Below are 13,512 nucleotides of genomic sequence, written 5' to 3'. Positions count from 1 at the left end.
CCCCATATACCTGTGCATCATTTTCAATGTCACTCTCCCGTGAGGAAAGAAACAACTCCCACGGCTCAGGGATCGTACCCAGATCATCTTTACTCAACTCCCTGTCCCTATGCGCAGCAGCCCGATTCCTCCTTGTGTGAGTTTGGCTGCTTCTCCTTTTCACGTGACCAAAGCACCTTCTGTTACCTGTTTTAATACCCTTTGCAAGACGTCACCTTGTCTGCTGAGCTGGAAGCTCCTGCCTTAGCCCTGGACTTCCTGATCCTCAAGATACACCTTGCTTTACAAACTTATCTTTTGCCCATACCTCTCGGAGGCTCTGTGTTTGCTCACCATATCCTGACGCAATGATCAGGTGAATCATCAGTTCTGGGGTCATTTCCTAGGTGGAGCTTTTCCTTGTTATTTGAGATGCTAATATTTACCCCTGTAGCTTCACTGAATTTCACACCCGCCTCCGTATCCAAGCTCCTTGTTTCACCAAGAAGCTTCTTCAGTTTCTCTACAGGCTCGACAGTTCCTGGTCTACATGTTTATCTGTTTAACTTAACCTAGGTTAAGTTGTGATCACTCAAACCAAGTTCACTTCTATGTCCAGCTTTCCTGAAGCATCTTCTGTGCTTCTTAAAGCCACATCTACACTACAGTTAACTCCATTGCTTTTCTAGCTTCGGTCACTCGCTGGTGATGAAGCTGCCAGGTAACACAGCTCTCCGCACCCAGCCACTGCCAACAGCATTCACTCTCTGGTGTGGGGAGTCAGTCTCTCACAGTGACAATACCCAGAAATACTTCTCTCTAACCATATTACGAGATTTCTACCCACATTTAAATCCTGGACTACGTGCAGTAGGTCTCTTGTGCTATCACAGCAAAATCTCTTATCAGCTCTTCCCAAAGCAATTTCAGCCCAGCTGGTTCTCTTTTATCCACACTAATGCTGCTTTACAATTTTGCATCACTAACACACAGTGGAATTTTCCCAGTCACCTTTATTCCTCTCTTTCCAGAGCAGGGCATCCCCTCCAACATTTCTGTTCCCCTCAAAACCCCCACTCCTCATGGCTCCTGCTAACCTTATGAGGGCTAGTCCTACACCAACAGCCCCCTTCCCACCACTTCAGTCACAGGCTCCCCACTTCTCTTTATAACACTAATGTGTTTGCACCCTCTTGGAAACAAACTCAAAACTATTAATTGAAATGCTTTTCACCGTTTACTTTATAAAATTGTATCACTTGTCATTTCAGGATGGTGTAATCCCTATTTCATCGCCAACACCAGTTCCTTCCTGATGCTCGGGGGGGGGGGGGGGGGGGGGGGAATACAATGCAGGCCCCCAGCAAGCATGCACAGGGCAAACCCATACGTATTCAAACTTCTGTCGCATGCTGCTCTGCTCCACTAAAGCCTGAACACTTTTCTGTATCTTTGACTGAAGTGTCAGATATATACAGAATGGTAACTTCAAACTCAAGTTCACAATAGAAGTAAAAGGCTTGTCAGTAGAGCTCTGTTCAACCACACTCCTCCCACCTAGCCAAAGTGTAATAAAATACTGATTTAACACTGCAATCCCATAGGTCATGGCATGTCTTCATCTCTTTTTAACCATGGAAAAATATGTAAACACTTCTCATTATAGTCAGATTAGTCATAATACAACAGCCACCTACATCTACTCAAGTAACAGACATCACCAAACTCCATTTTTCCCAATCTTTAAGTATTGGCAGGGCGAGGAGTACAAATTTCATAATAGCTTCTCCAATCTAAGGAAAGGCACACCAACTTCTGCTGTTGTGGTGCTTAAGCTAGAAAAACAGTTCAGTTTCTAAAAAGCATACATTTGTCAAGTAAGACGACAATCAACATAAAGCTGCCAAGAACTGCAGAAAATACTTCATTGATTTTAATTCAGAATCTGATCTTTTTCTAGAAGACTCTAGGTCATTATACTAAAAAATACTGTGTCCTACAGAGGGCCATATTAGATGATTACAACAATCCATTTTGGCCCTGTAAGTATGGAGTTTCTAAGCAGTTAATCTCCTCAAAAAACCTCCTACTAAAATGGAGCATACACAGACTCCACTTACTTAATTTGATATGTCAAAATCTAATAAAATTTTGCACATGCAGCAGGTTATACTGGGTAGGAAAGACTGAAATAAAATTACTGTTTCACATCCATTTTTTCCTCCCTAAAACCCCATATTCATCTTGCATGCCAAATTCAAGTCACATACTACAAGTTTAGGTTCAGATCAAGAGTTCAAGGTTGTGGGATGTTTCAACTAGAAAATGACAAGAATTTATTTCATCGAAAAACAAGACACTATTAATCTACGAAATGGCATGATGATTTTGGTAGCATTAGAACTCCTAAATCCAAAACCAAAGGCAATCTCAGCTTTCTAGTAATTTATGTCCCCTCAGACACAGGAATTACACATAATTTTCTAAAATGTGTGTAGTAATTTAGTCAGCAGTCAAATTACTTCCTCACCCAAAGCTGATAAGCTACCTTGGCATCATCTCAATTAGTGTCTGGTACTCCTGGCCATTTAGGAAAAAACAGTTATTAAAGATTTCCAGAATAACAGTTTGTAGATCTCCAATGTATAATTGCAGCCGTAACACTCCACAGGGACTTCATTTGCAAAGGACTGTGGGTGTTGCAACAGAAGACTGTGTGACAAAAACGTGAATCATCGCAGGTACTGGAAGTCTTGGACATTTCCTGAAAACACATTCTGAGGTTTATACAAGCCCTCAGGAAAGGAAAATGTCTCTAAGGAGTTTCTCTCTAGAAATTTAAAGATCCACTTATTCATATATATATATTTATTTATTTACTCCTTGGAAGCTGCTATGTTTACTAAGCAGAAATTTTCAGTTTACAACACAACTTAAGTGACATTTGACCCAGAGTTTCTTCATACTTAGCCTTTCCCTCACTACCTGACCATATGGCACTGTTTTGAAATATAATTAAAACATACTTTAGAGCAATTAAAAAAACCCACAAAACTCTGAAAGAACTCAGTTTGCACAGCAGTCTTTGAACAATCTGGTCAAAGATTTGTTGAAAAACAATGCCTTACAGTAAGTAACCTTCTTGTGATACTCAGGATGCCAACAATCAGTACAGAGCAGAATAAAGCACACAGCTCCCCATGCTTGAAGTTTATAAAGCTGTCTGGCCTTGATCAGGTACCCAGTGGCAGAAAAAATAAGATTAATCTATGACAACTCCAAAAATTATGGCAAGCCAAGAGAGGTGGCCAAGGAAAAGTCCCATGAAGGTTTAGAAGCACAGTGCCCCTTCATCAGAACACGAGGCTCCAAACCCGTGCCTGACTCCGGGGGTTTGCTCCCTGTGCACAGCACCACCACCCACCCTGCTCCCCAGCTCAAGTGCTGCCCTGGTAGAGCTGAGCAGAGCGCATCTCTGGAGGCACAAAGTCACAAAAATGCCAGACAGTAGGACAACACAGGACAGATTTGCTACAACATCATAGAAGTTCAAGCAACAACCCTTGTCTGTTCCCAAGCCAACCAAGCGCCTCCCAGTCCGGGCCTTGGAGAACATCCCTACATCATCCTCCAGAACAGATTTCAGGCAATGCAGTCCCTTCATCAGTTCACTTTGCCTTATTCAAGCCTGCCTGCATCCCTGCCGCAGGGCCTGCACAACTGTGCTGCCATAAAAGCTTAAAAGAATGAAGGGTTTAATGGGCCACCATACTTGGCTCCAGACCCAAAATCCTTTCCTCAGCAGAGGCCAACAAAGACAACAGCAGGTTGGTTATATGTTGCAGACTTTATCTGGACAGAGGGGTGACCCAAGAAGTCCTTTAGCATGTAATTTTTTTTTTAATGATGTTTGTTAAACTGAGTGTTACTACATTGCTCTGAGCTGAGAAAATAAGCGTTGAGTGTGCCAATACTTGAAAGTGTAATTCTGCAGTTATTTTATACCTAATAATCACGTCTCCACGGTGGAAATGCTGCAGTCTGTTTAGCAGAGCATTTAGCTGTAAAGAATTAAGAGAGTTAAGTCACAGGAGCTTTAAGTAATAAGGTTAAAGCCAGTATTCCTTAAAGGCACACGGTCAAGGCTGGAAGCCAAACTTCTTTTAAAACTCTACAACAGTTTTAGGCTAGAGATTATTTTGAACAAGACACCTCCTCTTATCCCTCATCAGACATGCCATTCCAGTCCAATTCACTTTCCATTCATACGGGATGTTCAACTGCAAGGAAGAGCATCAGGAGTCTGAGGTCAGCACAAAGCTGTTGAAAGCTCATACTTCTTTATGCTTCTAAATGCCCCAACTCCCCAAATACAGGCAAGCAAAAAGGGAACAAACTCAGTTTTTTAATCCCTTTAACACAATTTCTAACCCATGCACCCTGCCCAGCAATGTTAAGACCTTTACAAATTTAAGCAAAAGTAAATCCTGCGAACAACATGGGTGAGTTTTATATATACATACCTGACAACACCTCAATTTCATTTTCTCTCAGCATAGGATTTCCATAAACTGGAAGTCTCTGAACGCTTCCTTGTTGAGTACAGGAGCTCAACTCCCTTACAGTTCTATTCCAAATGCCATCCCAACTCACCTGACGGAAGGACGAACATATCAACACCGAAGAGCAGTGTGCCAAGGGGGAACCTAAACTGAGTCACGACCATTAGCTGGCAGCGTTTCCTTCCATTTTTAAGATGCCCTCACCTAGCTGTCAGACAGACAGCGTCCCTGCCAGTACCATGCTCCAATGCCTTGCCACTGTCCAGAACAGCAGGACATGAATCCGTGCCGTAACATGGCGCTTATGAAGTTCAACCAACATCAGTCAAACGAATTCCTCAGCTGAGGGCTTCTCGGCATCTAACTCGATCCCATAGCCACAGCTGGTCCACACTGCGCAAGAAGGAAAAGGTCACTAATATCTGTAGGTACTCGGTGTGTTATTTGTTAGTTAGAAGTGTAATTATTCAATTATTCAAAGTTAATAATGGGGAAAATAACTTAAAAGGACATTAAGGAAACTATTTTGAAAGCCTGGTGAAGGAGGCAAGCATCTCAGCTTTTTGCGATATGCCAAGTAAACCTCACTTGCATCTTTTCACTAAAGTATCAACCAGAGGTTTCTTGTTTTAACTTTTTTTTTTTTAAATCTGGATTAAACTTGAAGCTTTCTTCTCAGCTGAACTAGAAACATAGATGCTTATAGTGTATTTCATAACGTATTTAACTGGAATCTGTGAACTCATCACAGAAGACAGTCATATAAAGACAAGTTAAACAGAGAAATGCTGGAGAGTTCACATGCCTACCTGTACTTCTTCAGTTCTTTTAAAACTTGTAAATGGCATTCCAAAGCAAAAAATGTTAAACAGGAGAACAACTATTTTGGATCCCCACTACGCTTTACTTCTACAAAATGGTTATTTAAAGGTTACCTGCAGTAGCTGTGATCAAATCAAATACAACATGGATTGTCCAAAGACAATCCCTAGCAATCCACAAGGGACATTTCAGAGGGGGTTAATTTCATAAAGCTGAGGATAATTCTCAGAAAATTGACTGAGAAGAATAAATTTGAACCAAAACTGTGATATCAGATGCAGGAATAATTTATTAAGAGTTTTCTAGGGGGCCAAAAAGCCAGTACGCCTCAAGCAAAAAGGACAGCTGAAATCCCAAAGAGCTACAAGCCATGGTAAAATATGTAAGAAATAAACAGCATTAACACAGGCTGGGTGGCCCTAGCTGTAGGAAGTTAGATAGAGGGGAAAGCGCGTGAGATAAATATTAACAAAAAATCTTAATTATATTAGAGAAAACACACCAACAAGGATATTGCCCTCCCATCCCATTAATTGATTTAACTGCTAATGGTAAAGAAGCAATGGGCATCCAATAAACATTTGCTCCGTGCTCGGGGAGAGGCCACTACCTGTGAGACCAGGTACTTTCCAACCCATCAATAAGTGAAGATAACATCCAAGATGCAAATAATAAAAACCAGAAGGTCCAGATAACCGCCACTCAGCTGTCAGCGAAGAAGTCTGTAGCCCAGTGACATTTCCTTTAAATGCCTCCCGAGAGATCAGAAAACAGGCTCCGAGGTATGACAGTCGAGGTGACACACTCGGGGCACGCTCGTAGGAGGACAGGTACCTACAGATCACTGAGCACACCAGACAAATGTCTGAAAAAACTAATACAGCAATCAATGTGTACGGAGTTAAAGTTCTGAAAAAATGATTCAACTATTCAATACTATTCAACACTGGCTTGGAAAGACTTCTCTAAACTACACAGATATAACATGCGGAATTGAAATGTATGACTTACTAGCACAGGATATTCTCATTGAAGTGTAAAATGACAAAATACGATGGAAAGCCAGTGAAACAGACTGACGGTTAGCCACTTGAGAGACCAGTCATGATTACTGGGGTTTCCCAAACACCAGTATTAATGCTTGCCATGTTTCAACATTTTCGCTCCTAGATTAGGCATTTGCCATTTATACAAAACCAAGCAGGACACAGAAGCCAGTGAAGAGGCAGGTAATAAAAGAAGCATTACGCACGGCAGCCTAGTCAGGTGTAAGGAGGGCCTAAGAGAAAAGAAAATCCATCTGAAATGCTGCTAAATGCACAGAGGTCTGATCCAAACACCCAGGATATACCTATGGAATAGGAATCCATACCACAGAAAGCATCTGCCAAATTTTACAGGTCACAGTAGACAAGCAAAACATTATTTCAGCAAAGTCCTTGGCAAAGATGGCTAATGCATGCACAGATAAGCACAAGCTGGCAACAGGAATAAAGCAGATTTTAGTTCTACATTTAATGATGAGGAGATCAACAAAAGAATATTAAATCTAGTTTTAATTTCTGTAGAAACTTTAGAAGTATGGTCAGAAAATAAAGACTGCAAAGAAGAGGAAATTCGGACGCTAAAGAAAAACCTTTCAAACTACAGATTCCAGAAGCCTTTCTATCTAACAAGAGACAAGAATAGCAAGTTGCTTTCACACACTTCTACACCAAGAAAATGCCAGGTACTAGTAAGCTTTAACCTACCAAAGAGGCAGAGTAAGGGAAGACCCTACAGACCCTCCCGGCAGCTCCCTATCTGTTTGCAAGACCACACAATAAATTGTCTGAATGAAAAAGCAAGAGTTATTAGGGACATCACTCTGGTTTAAGGTCTCTTGGAAGAGCACTGAGAACAGCTTTCACCAAGTGATTAAACTATTTTTTAAAACATCGAGTAAAATTTGATCACAAGGCATAAAAAAAAAAGTATGCAGGAGGAAATGTCAAAAGGAAATTTAAGAGGATCATTTGCCATCAGACATATGCATTTCACATGCCTCCAAGTCAAATATTTGAAGTAAAGTCCTGGATTTAAAAAAGCAGTTTCGTTTGCTTGGACTTTATATGCCATTGTGTAAATTGCAACTGGCTCAGACTGTTACAGTTCAAAATGAGGGTCTTTCAGCATTTGGATTAAATCCAGCAGTTTGTTGCATATTAAACCAATATGTTCATAACAACTTTAATAAGTTTGACTTGGCAGATCCCAAACTGAAGGAGTCAACTGAGGGGACACAAAGTGAGCAAGAAGAAAGCAGATGCTATTCAAATTTAGGAAGCACTCTGTAAATTTCCTCAATCCCACTGGAAATCACGGGTGGGGGGCGTAAAGTAGCACTTAGTCCCTAAATACTTAAAACAAAGGCTGCACACTGTTGAAACTTTTGCAGTAACAGTGTCCGAAGCTGAAGGAGCGAGGGTTTGAAACAGGAAAATGAATGACCGCCCATGCATCACAAACCAAATGTGGTTTGTAGGTTTTAAAGATTCCTATTATTTAACAAAAGAATCTTGAAAGTTTAAAAGTTTTCTTTCCAACTAAGCCACCAATTACAGCTTTACAAACCCCAAACTTGGACTCAATGCAAAGAAGCTCCTTTAGTAGCAAAGACTCTTTTACCTGAGTGTTTCTATCCAAACTTCTAATGCATTTTATTTTGTTCCAACACTACATACACTGGCAGCTTCCTGACTAATTGCAGCTATAGAAAAGGAGTTCATAATACTTACATAGCAAATTCTTAATGAATCATTACATTTTTATACCCTACCTTTATAACCTGTACTTCTGCTACCACTTTTAGAGTCCCATTCTGTTCTTTTACATTTTGACCTACACAAAGACAGGCAGGGTTTTTTTTCAGTTCTGCAGCCATTTCAGAACACTGTCACAACACAGCAATACGATTACCCTATTGCTAAGAGTACTATTTACAAGAGTGCTATGGAGAGAGCTCCAGCTAGAGACCATCACCTTTCAGACAGAAAGGGCTGGAGGCATTGCATTCAGCCTTACAGAAGCAAACACCAAGGTAAGTTGAGGCTATAGCATCCCAGGGAAAAAATGCTTTAAACGCAAAGAAAAAGCCCTGACGTCTGACTACAAGGCTTCTAGTTACAGATATTTCTAAGTACTCCACAAAATGAACATGCTTTCCTTTCCGTTATCGTCAGCATCCATTTCCATTTTCCCTGTTTGCTTCTTTCACTTGGATGTCAACAGTTTAATTTGGTGGACAGGTACTAGAACCCAAATTTTGCTGGCAATACAGGGATGCACAGTTAAGTTCACTGAGCAGTATTCCAACACTCCAGCTACTCTGACAAACCAAAATGTCACCAGATAAGCAAGCTTTTATAACTCTTCAGAGCAGCAGCAAGATAAACAGTAGGCAAAAAAATAACATCCCTAAACTCCAGACGGTGTAATTTCACACAGCAGTCAACAACTTAAAATTCTGGAGTGCAGGACCAGAAGAGATCACCTAACTCCATCTCCTACACACCTCAGGCAGCCAAATCTCACACAGATACTGCGAACTGGGCCCCAAGACAAAAGCACATTAGACATTATTATTAGACATAAGCACTATGCCCTCATGGGACTAAGCCGGGTACCGCGTACAGGGATGCGGGAAGACCCCCACTGCCAATATCCTTGCAACAGCAAGGCATTTCAGACATTGGGACAGTGAGCAGGACAGGCAAGGTATGAGACAGAGAGACACAGTTTTTACTGTAGTTGTCAGCTGGATAAGGTAGGTCAAGGAGCCAGGAATATAACCGCACTGAAGACACAGCATAAGCTGTTACAAAGCAGAGAGGAGGAAAACTAGAAGAGAGCCATCACTGTCTTGAGACAACAAGAGCTGGGGACAAAGTACGGTGTAACAAAAGTAAGCAAGTGGAAGGGTCTGAAGCGTGCCTCAGGACCACGATGCGAACAGGGCAAAGGCACCGATGACAGAGCGCCCGTGACCGGGTGATCCGACCTCGGCAGGGTCCTCCTTTGCCACGACCCTTGCAAGCTGTGCTGAGATAGCAGTTATTTCTATCTGTATGTCAGAAGACAGGAAAGATCAGAAGAAGAAATTTCATTAAGTTGAGATGTGACGTAAAATCAAGACTTCCAAGAGAAGGCCGCAGAAGTTAACGATGCAAGACTAGTGAAAAACTAGACTGCTTCACTGGGAGTACTTTTATTTAATATGTGCTATTTTCACAAATACAACACTAAATGCAAACTAATAAAGCAAACTATGCCAAGAGAAGATTATCAGACATAATCCAGACACAGCTGCTCTAACCGGGAGTACATGCAATCTCTTTTGCACTTAAGCAGTGGAATCAAAATACGAAGAAGTCTCCTCTAAAAGCCTCAATCATGTAATATTCGGTATTTGTTTTCTCCTTCACTTCACTTACACCCTCTGCATATTTCCCTGCTCCAAAAGAATTCCTTGATTTGCTCCTACAACAGCCTGTTACCACGGGCACACTTCACACGCCCTCTGCACACTTGCAGGTGAGCCCAGACTCACAATTCCTCTGAGCTTAGATTTTCTGTCAGGTACTTCTACGGCAGATATAGCTCAATGACTCGGGGGGGGGGGAAACAAAAACAAAAAATCCCTGATTTGTTCTCTAAGAAGAAAATGTAAAAGAAACGTACCATGAGACGCGAGATCAACAAGCTGTGTACATTAGCTGCTCTTTCAGGAACAAAGGCAGCACTCAGACATGTTTGGTGTGCACTGTTTTAGATTAGCCATTCATTAAAATACTATTAATGGGCGTAATTCAAAGGGGAAAAAAAATAAATCTATGAATTACAACACTATCTTTCTGGCTGCCAGGCTTCTTGTTACACTGCCACTTAGGGGTTTTTCCACATTTCCCTTTATCTGTTAAACTGCAATTCAGAAGCTATTAACAGTGTCCCAGTCGCCTACATTTACTTCATGGTTTTTTTAATTGTCTTTCTTTTTTTAATCTCAGGTCTACTGCATGCAACCCCATGTTACTATGCAGTCTTACATGCGCACCATTTTTAATTGAAAAAAAAAAAAAAGGCAGCTTTTCCACTTTCTTATTAACAGCTGCACCGCTTTCTCAGCCAGATTAGTTCATTTTGATGGAAAGGGAAAATGCAAGAAAAGTGCCACTTTTTTTTTTTTTTTAAAAAAGAAGTGACAGTTAATAGAGCTTTCTTCTCCTCGCCCCGAAAGTTATTCTTTTATCTCAGCTCCTGGTATCCGTTTTGTTTTTTCAGGCTGCTCTACCTCTGCATACTTCCATTTTATGTTTAATGGTTCATACTTGTGAGATCTCATCTGCTCATTCTTCCAGTCATGGGTATTTCAGAAAACATGCTTCTTCAAGTTTATTAAATTGACTACATTCTGCATTCTTATAATAAAGTTGCTCAGCATCATCTATCTAAATTACTGCTGGTATTTTCTACTGTCTTAGCACAACAGATGGAAATGAAAGATAAAATTTTCACAGTAATTCTCCATCACACACAGTCACCAGCCACCTCAAGCTTCTTCTTTAGCTCTTTACAGATAACCAAAGAATAAGACAAACACAAGAGAGCATCGTTCCAGCCTGCTGAAATGCTTTTGGCCCAAAGAATTAACACCCTGAAAAGGCAGGACACTTTCCAGTAACTCAATCATTCAGTTCATGTTCTTTCACTACTCTTAGTAGATGAGGTACAAACACATCTTTAACACAGTCAGGTCCAAGTGGCCTCAAAACCACGTTTCTTTAAAAGACAGCCTGAGAACGTTTTGAGGATGAACCACCAAAAAGAGTGAAGAAACACCTGTAACATGTAAGCATCCCTGAGCTAATAAGAATCGGCTTCAGTGAAGACATTTTGGCAAAGCCTTCAGAAAAAATGGACAAGTCTACCCGAGATACTATGTGCTTCACAGTTTACACAGAACTGCATCAACAACAGTTTTAAGATAAACTTTACACTTGTACACCCCTCCTAGCTCCTTAAATGCAATATACGTTCAATAAAAGGCTGAAATTTAATTTAAAAACGCTCTCCTACAAGACCAGCGCTCTCCCCAAAACAGCGCACACTCAAGATACTCTGCTGGCACCTTTTTATTAACACCATCAGCAAAACAAGGATTTTGATTCAAAAAGGTGATGAACAGCTGGATGAAGAGCTGTTATCCCATCAACCGATGTGAGCGAAAGAGGAGTTAAGCTGCCAGCAGCACACCAGCACCAGGGTTTTTTTACTACACCTGGCAAAGGAGCTGAGAACATTAAAACTGTACTTTTAAGCCGCAGGGCACGGCCGGCGCCCGGGGACACCCTGCGCCCACCGCGGCCAGCGGTGACACGTCCCAGCAGCCCGAGTCCCGGCAGATGGTTTTCTCTAGGGATTTTGGTTTTTGTTTTGGGGTTGTTGGGGTTTTTTTTGGCACAAGAGAGCAAGAAATTGAACACCAGAGATAGAGAGCAAGCCGCTAGCGCTATAATCCAACCCGCACGAGAAAGCACCTCCTTTCAGTAACCCGTTCAGCAAGGGAGCGGGGCTCGGTGGCGGGAGGAGAAGCTGGTTAGACATGCATCCGAAACAACAACGCGCGTTATGGGCGAGCAGAGAGCGAGAGCTGCGACGTTAAGGGCAGTGACAGCAGCCTGCTTCCAGCCGGCTCGGTTTCACTCAGCGTTTCAGCGTTTCAGCCGAGGACGAAAGTCAGGCACGGCTCCGCCTCGCTCCCCGGGTCCCGGCACCGGGCGGGACTGCTGCTCCTCGGCATCGCACCGGCCCCCTCGCCTCGCCTCGCCTCGCCCCGCCCCGAAAGCCGCCCCGGCCGCCGGCAGCCCCTGCACTCGGGGGGCAGGGGGACGCTCCGGCCCGAGCCCAGCCGTGGCTCCCCGCCGGGCCGGCCAGCGCGGCTTGTCCAGCCCTCCCCGGAGCGCGGGGCTCCGCCACGGAGCGCGGGGCTCCGCCACGGGCGGCCATGCCCCTTCCGAGGGACGCCTCTCGGCTGAGGCAGGAGACCCCCACCCCCCACCCCGGGGCGGGAGAGCGCGGCCGCCCAGCGCCCGGCCCGGCCCGGCCCGGCCTGAGGCGCTCCCGGCCACCGGCCGCCCCCCGCTCCGTCTGCTCCCGCCGCCGCCGCCGCCCCCCCCGGAGGGCGGCCGCCCCGCTCACCTCTCACGCACAGCAGCGACATGGCGGCGGCCGCCGCGCCTCAGCCGCCCCCGCCGCTCCTCCTCATGCCGCCCCGCTGCCGCCGGCCGGGCGGGGCGGCGGCGCCGCGAGCGGGGGCGGGGCCGCCCCGCGCAGGGGAGGGGCGGGGCCGGGGCGGGGCACTCTCCCGCCGCGCCGCCGTCGCCAGCGCGCCGGGGCGATGGGGTGGCCCGGGGCGATGGGGTGGCCCGGGGTTCCAGGGGCGTCGTCTGCGGGTGGAGAGGCCCCGGCGTCGCCCGTGGGAGCCGGCAGAGCAGCGGGGGCGCGGCCCTGGTCCCCCCCCGCTGCCCGAGCCCCGCCCGGAGGCGTCCGTACCTGAGGAAAGGGAGGGCTGGGCTTGGTTGGGGGGGGGTTGATGCTTTGCCTCTTTTTTTTTTTTTTTTTTCTGCTTTTCTCACTTTTGTTTTACTTCTGCGAGGTCAGAGACCTTACTGGGTACATAGCATCCTGCAGGAGTCGTTCCCGCCGTTCACACGCCACCCATCCTGGGACGGGCTCCGCTTTATCACCGTAAGAAGCTCAACTAACGCACAGCCACCCAAATCCCCCCACGCAGCAAAAGCCATAAGCAAATCTTTTGGGAAGAGCAGGAGCAGGACAAGCAGGTGTGATTACTGTGCCTGAAGTTCTCCCTCCGTACCCTTCCAGCTCCAACGTGCGACCGGCGCAGAGGGTTTCCCGAGCCTGATGTGTGTGTGCGGTTGGTAACCCTCAATCCACCTCTCTGCTCCTCTAGTCTTTGCCAGGCCCCTGCAAAGTCCTTGCATCCCCACCTTCCCGTAAGGTGTTTCACAGGTCTGCTGCCTGTCGCAGGAAGAACCACGCTTCGGTCTCCCTTGAGCCTGGTTCTAGTACTTTTCTCTGATGGCCTCTA

At 44.7% G+C, this 13,512-nt stretch overlaps 1 protein-coding gene across 1 annotated transcript in view; it reads right to left on the bottom strand.

The window, feature by feature from the left end:
* Nucleotides 1–12,621, bottom strand: part of LOC309602473 (protein unc-13 homolog B) — a gene marked incomplete at its 5' end in the record, with an annotated part of 221,394 nt that extends 208,773 nt beyond the window's left edge. The window contains one exon of the mRNA XM_082336061.1: nt 12,600–12,621. Coding sequence (XP_082192187.1) covers nt 12,600–12,621 — 22 coding nt within the window. The remainder of the gene's footprint in view (nt 1–12,599) is intronic.
* Between the last annotated feature and the right edge of the window lie 891 nt (nt 12,622–13,512).

Source organism: Platalea leucorodia, assembly GCF_965183815.1.
Source record: "Platalea leucorodia genome assembly, chromosome: Z".
Classification (NCBI taxonomy): domain Eukaryota; kingdom Metazoa; phylum Chordata; class Aves; order Pelecaniformes; family Threskiornithidae; genus Platalea; species Platalea leucorodia.
This window is presented reverse-complemented; position numbering and strand designations above follow the sequence as displayed.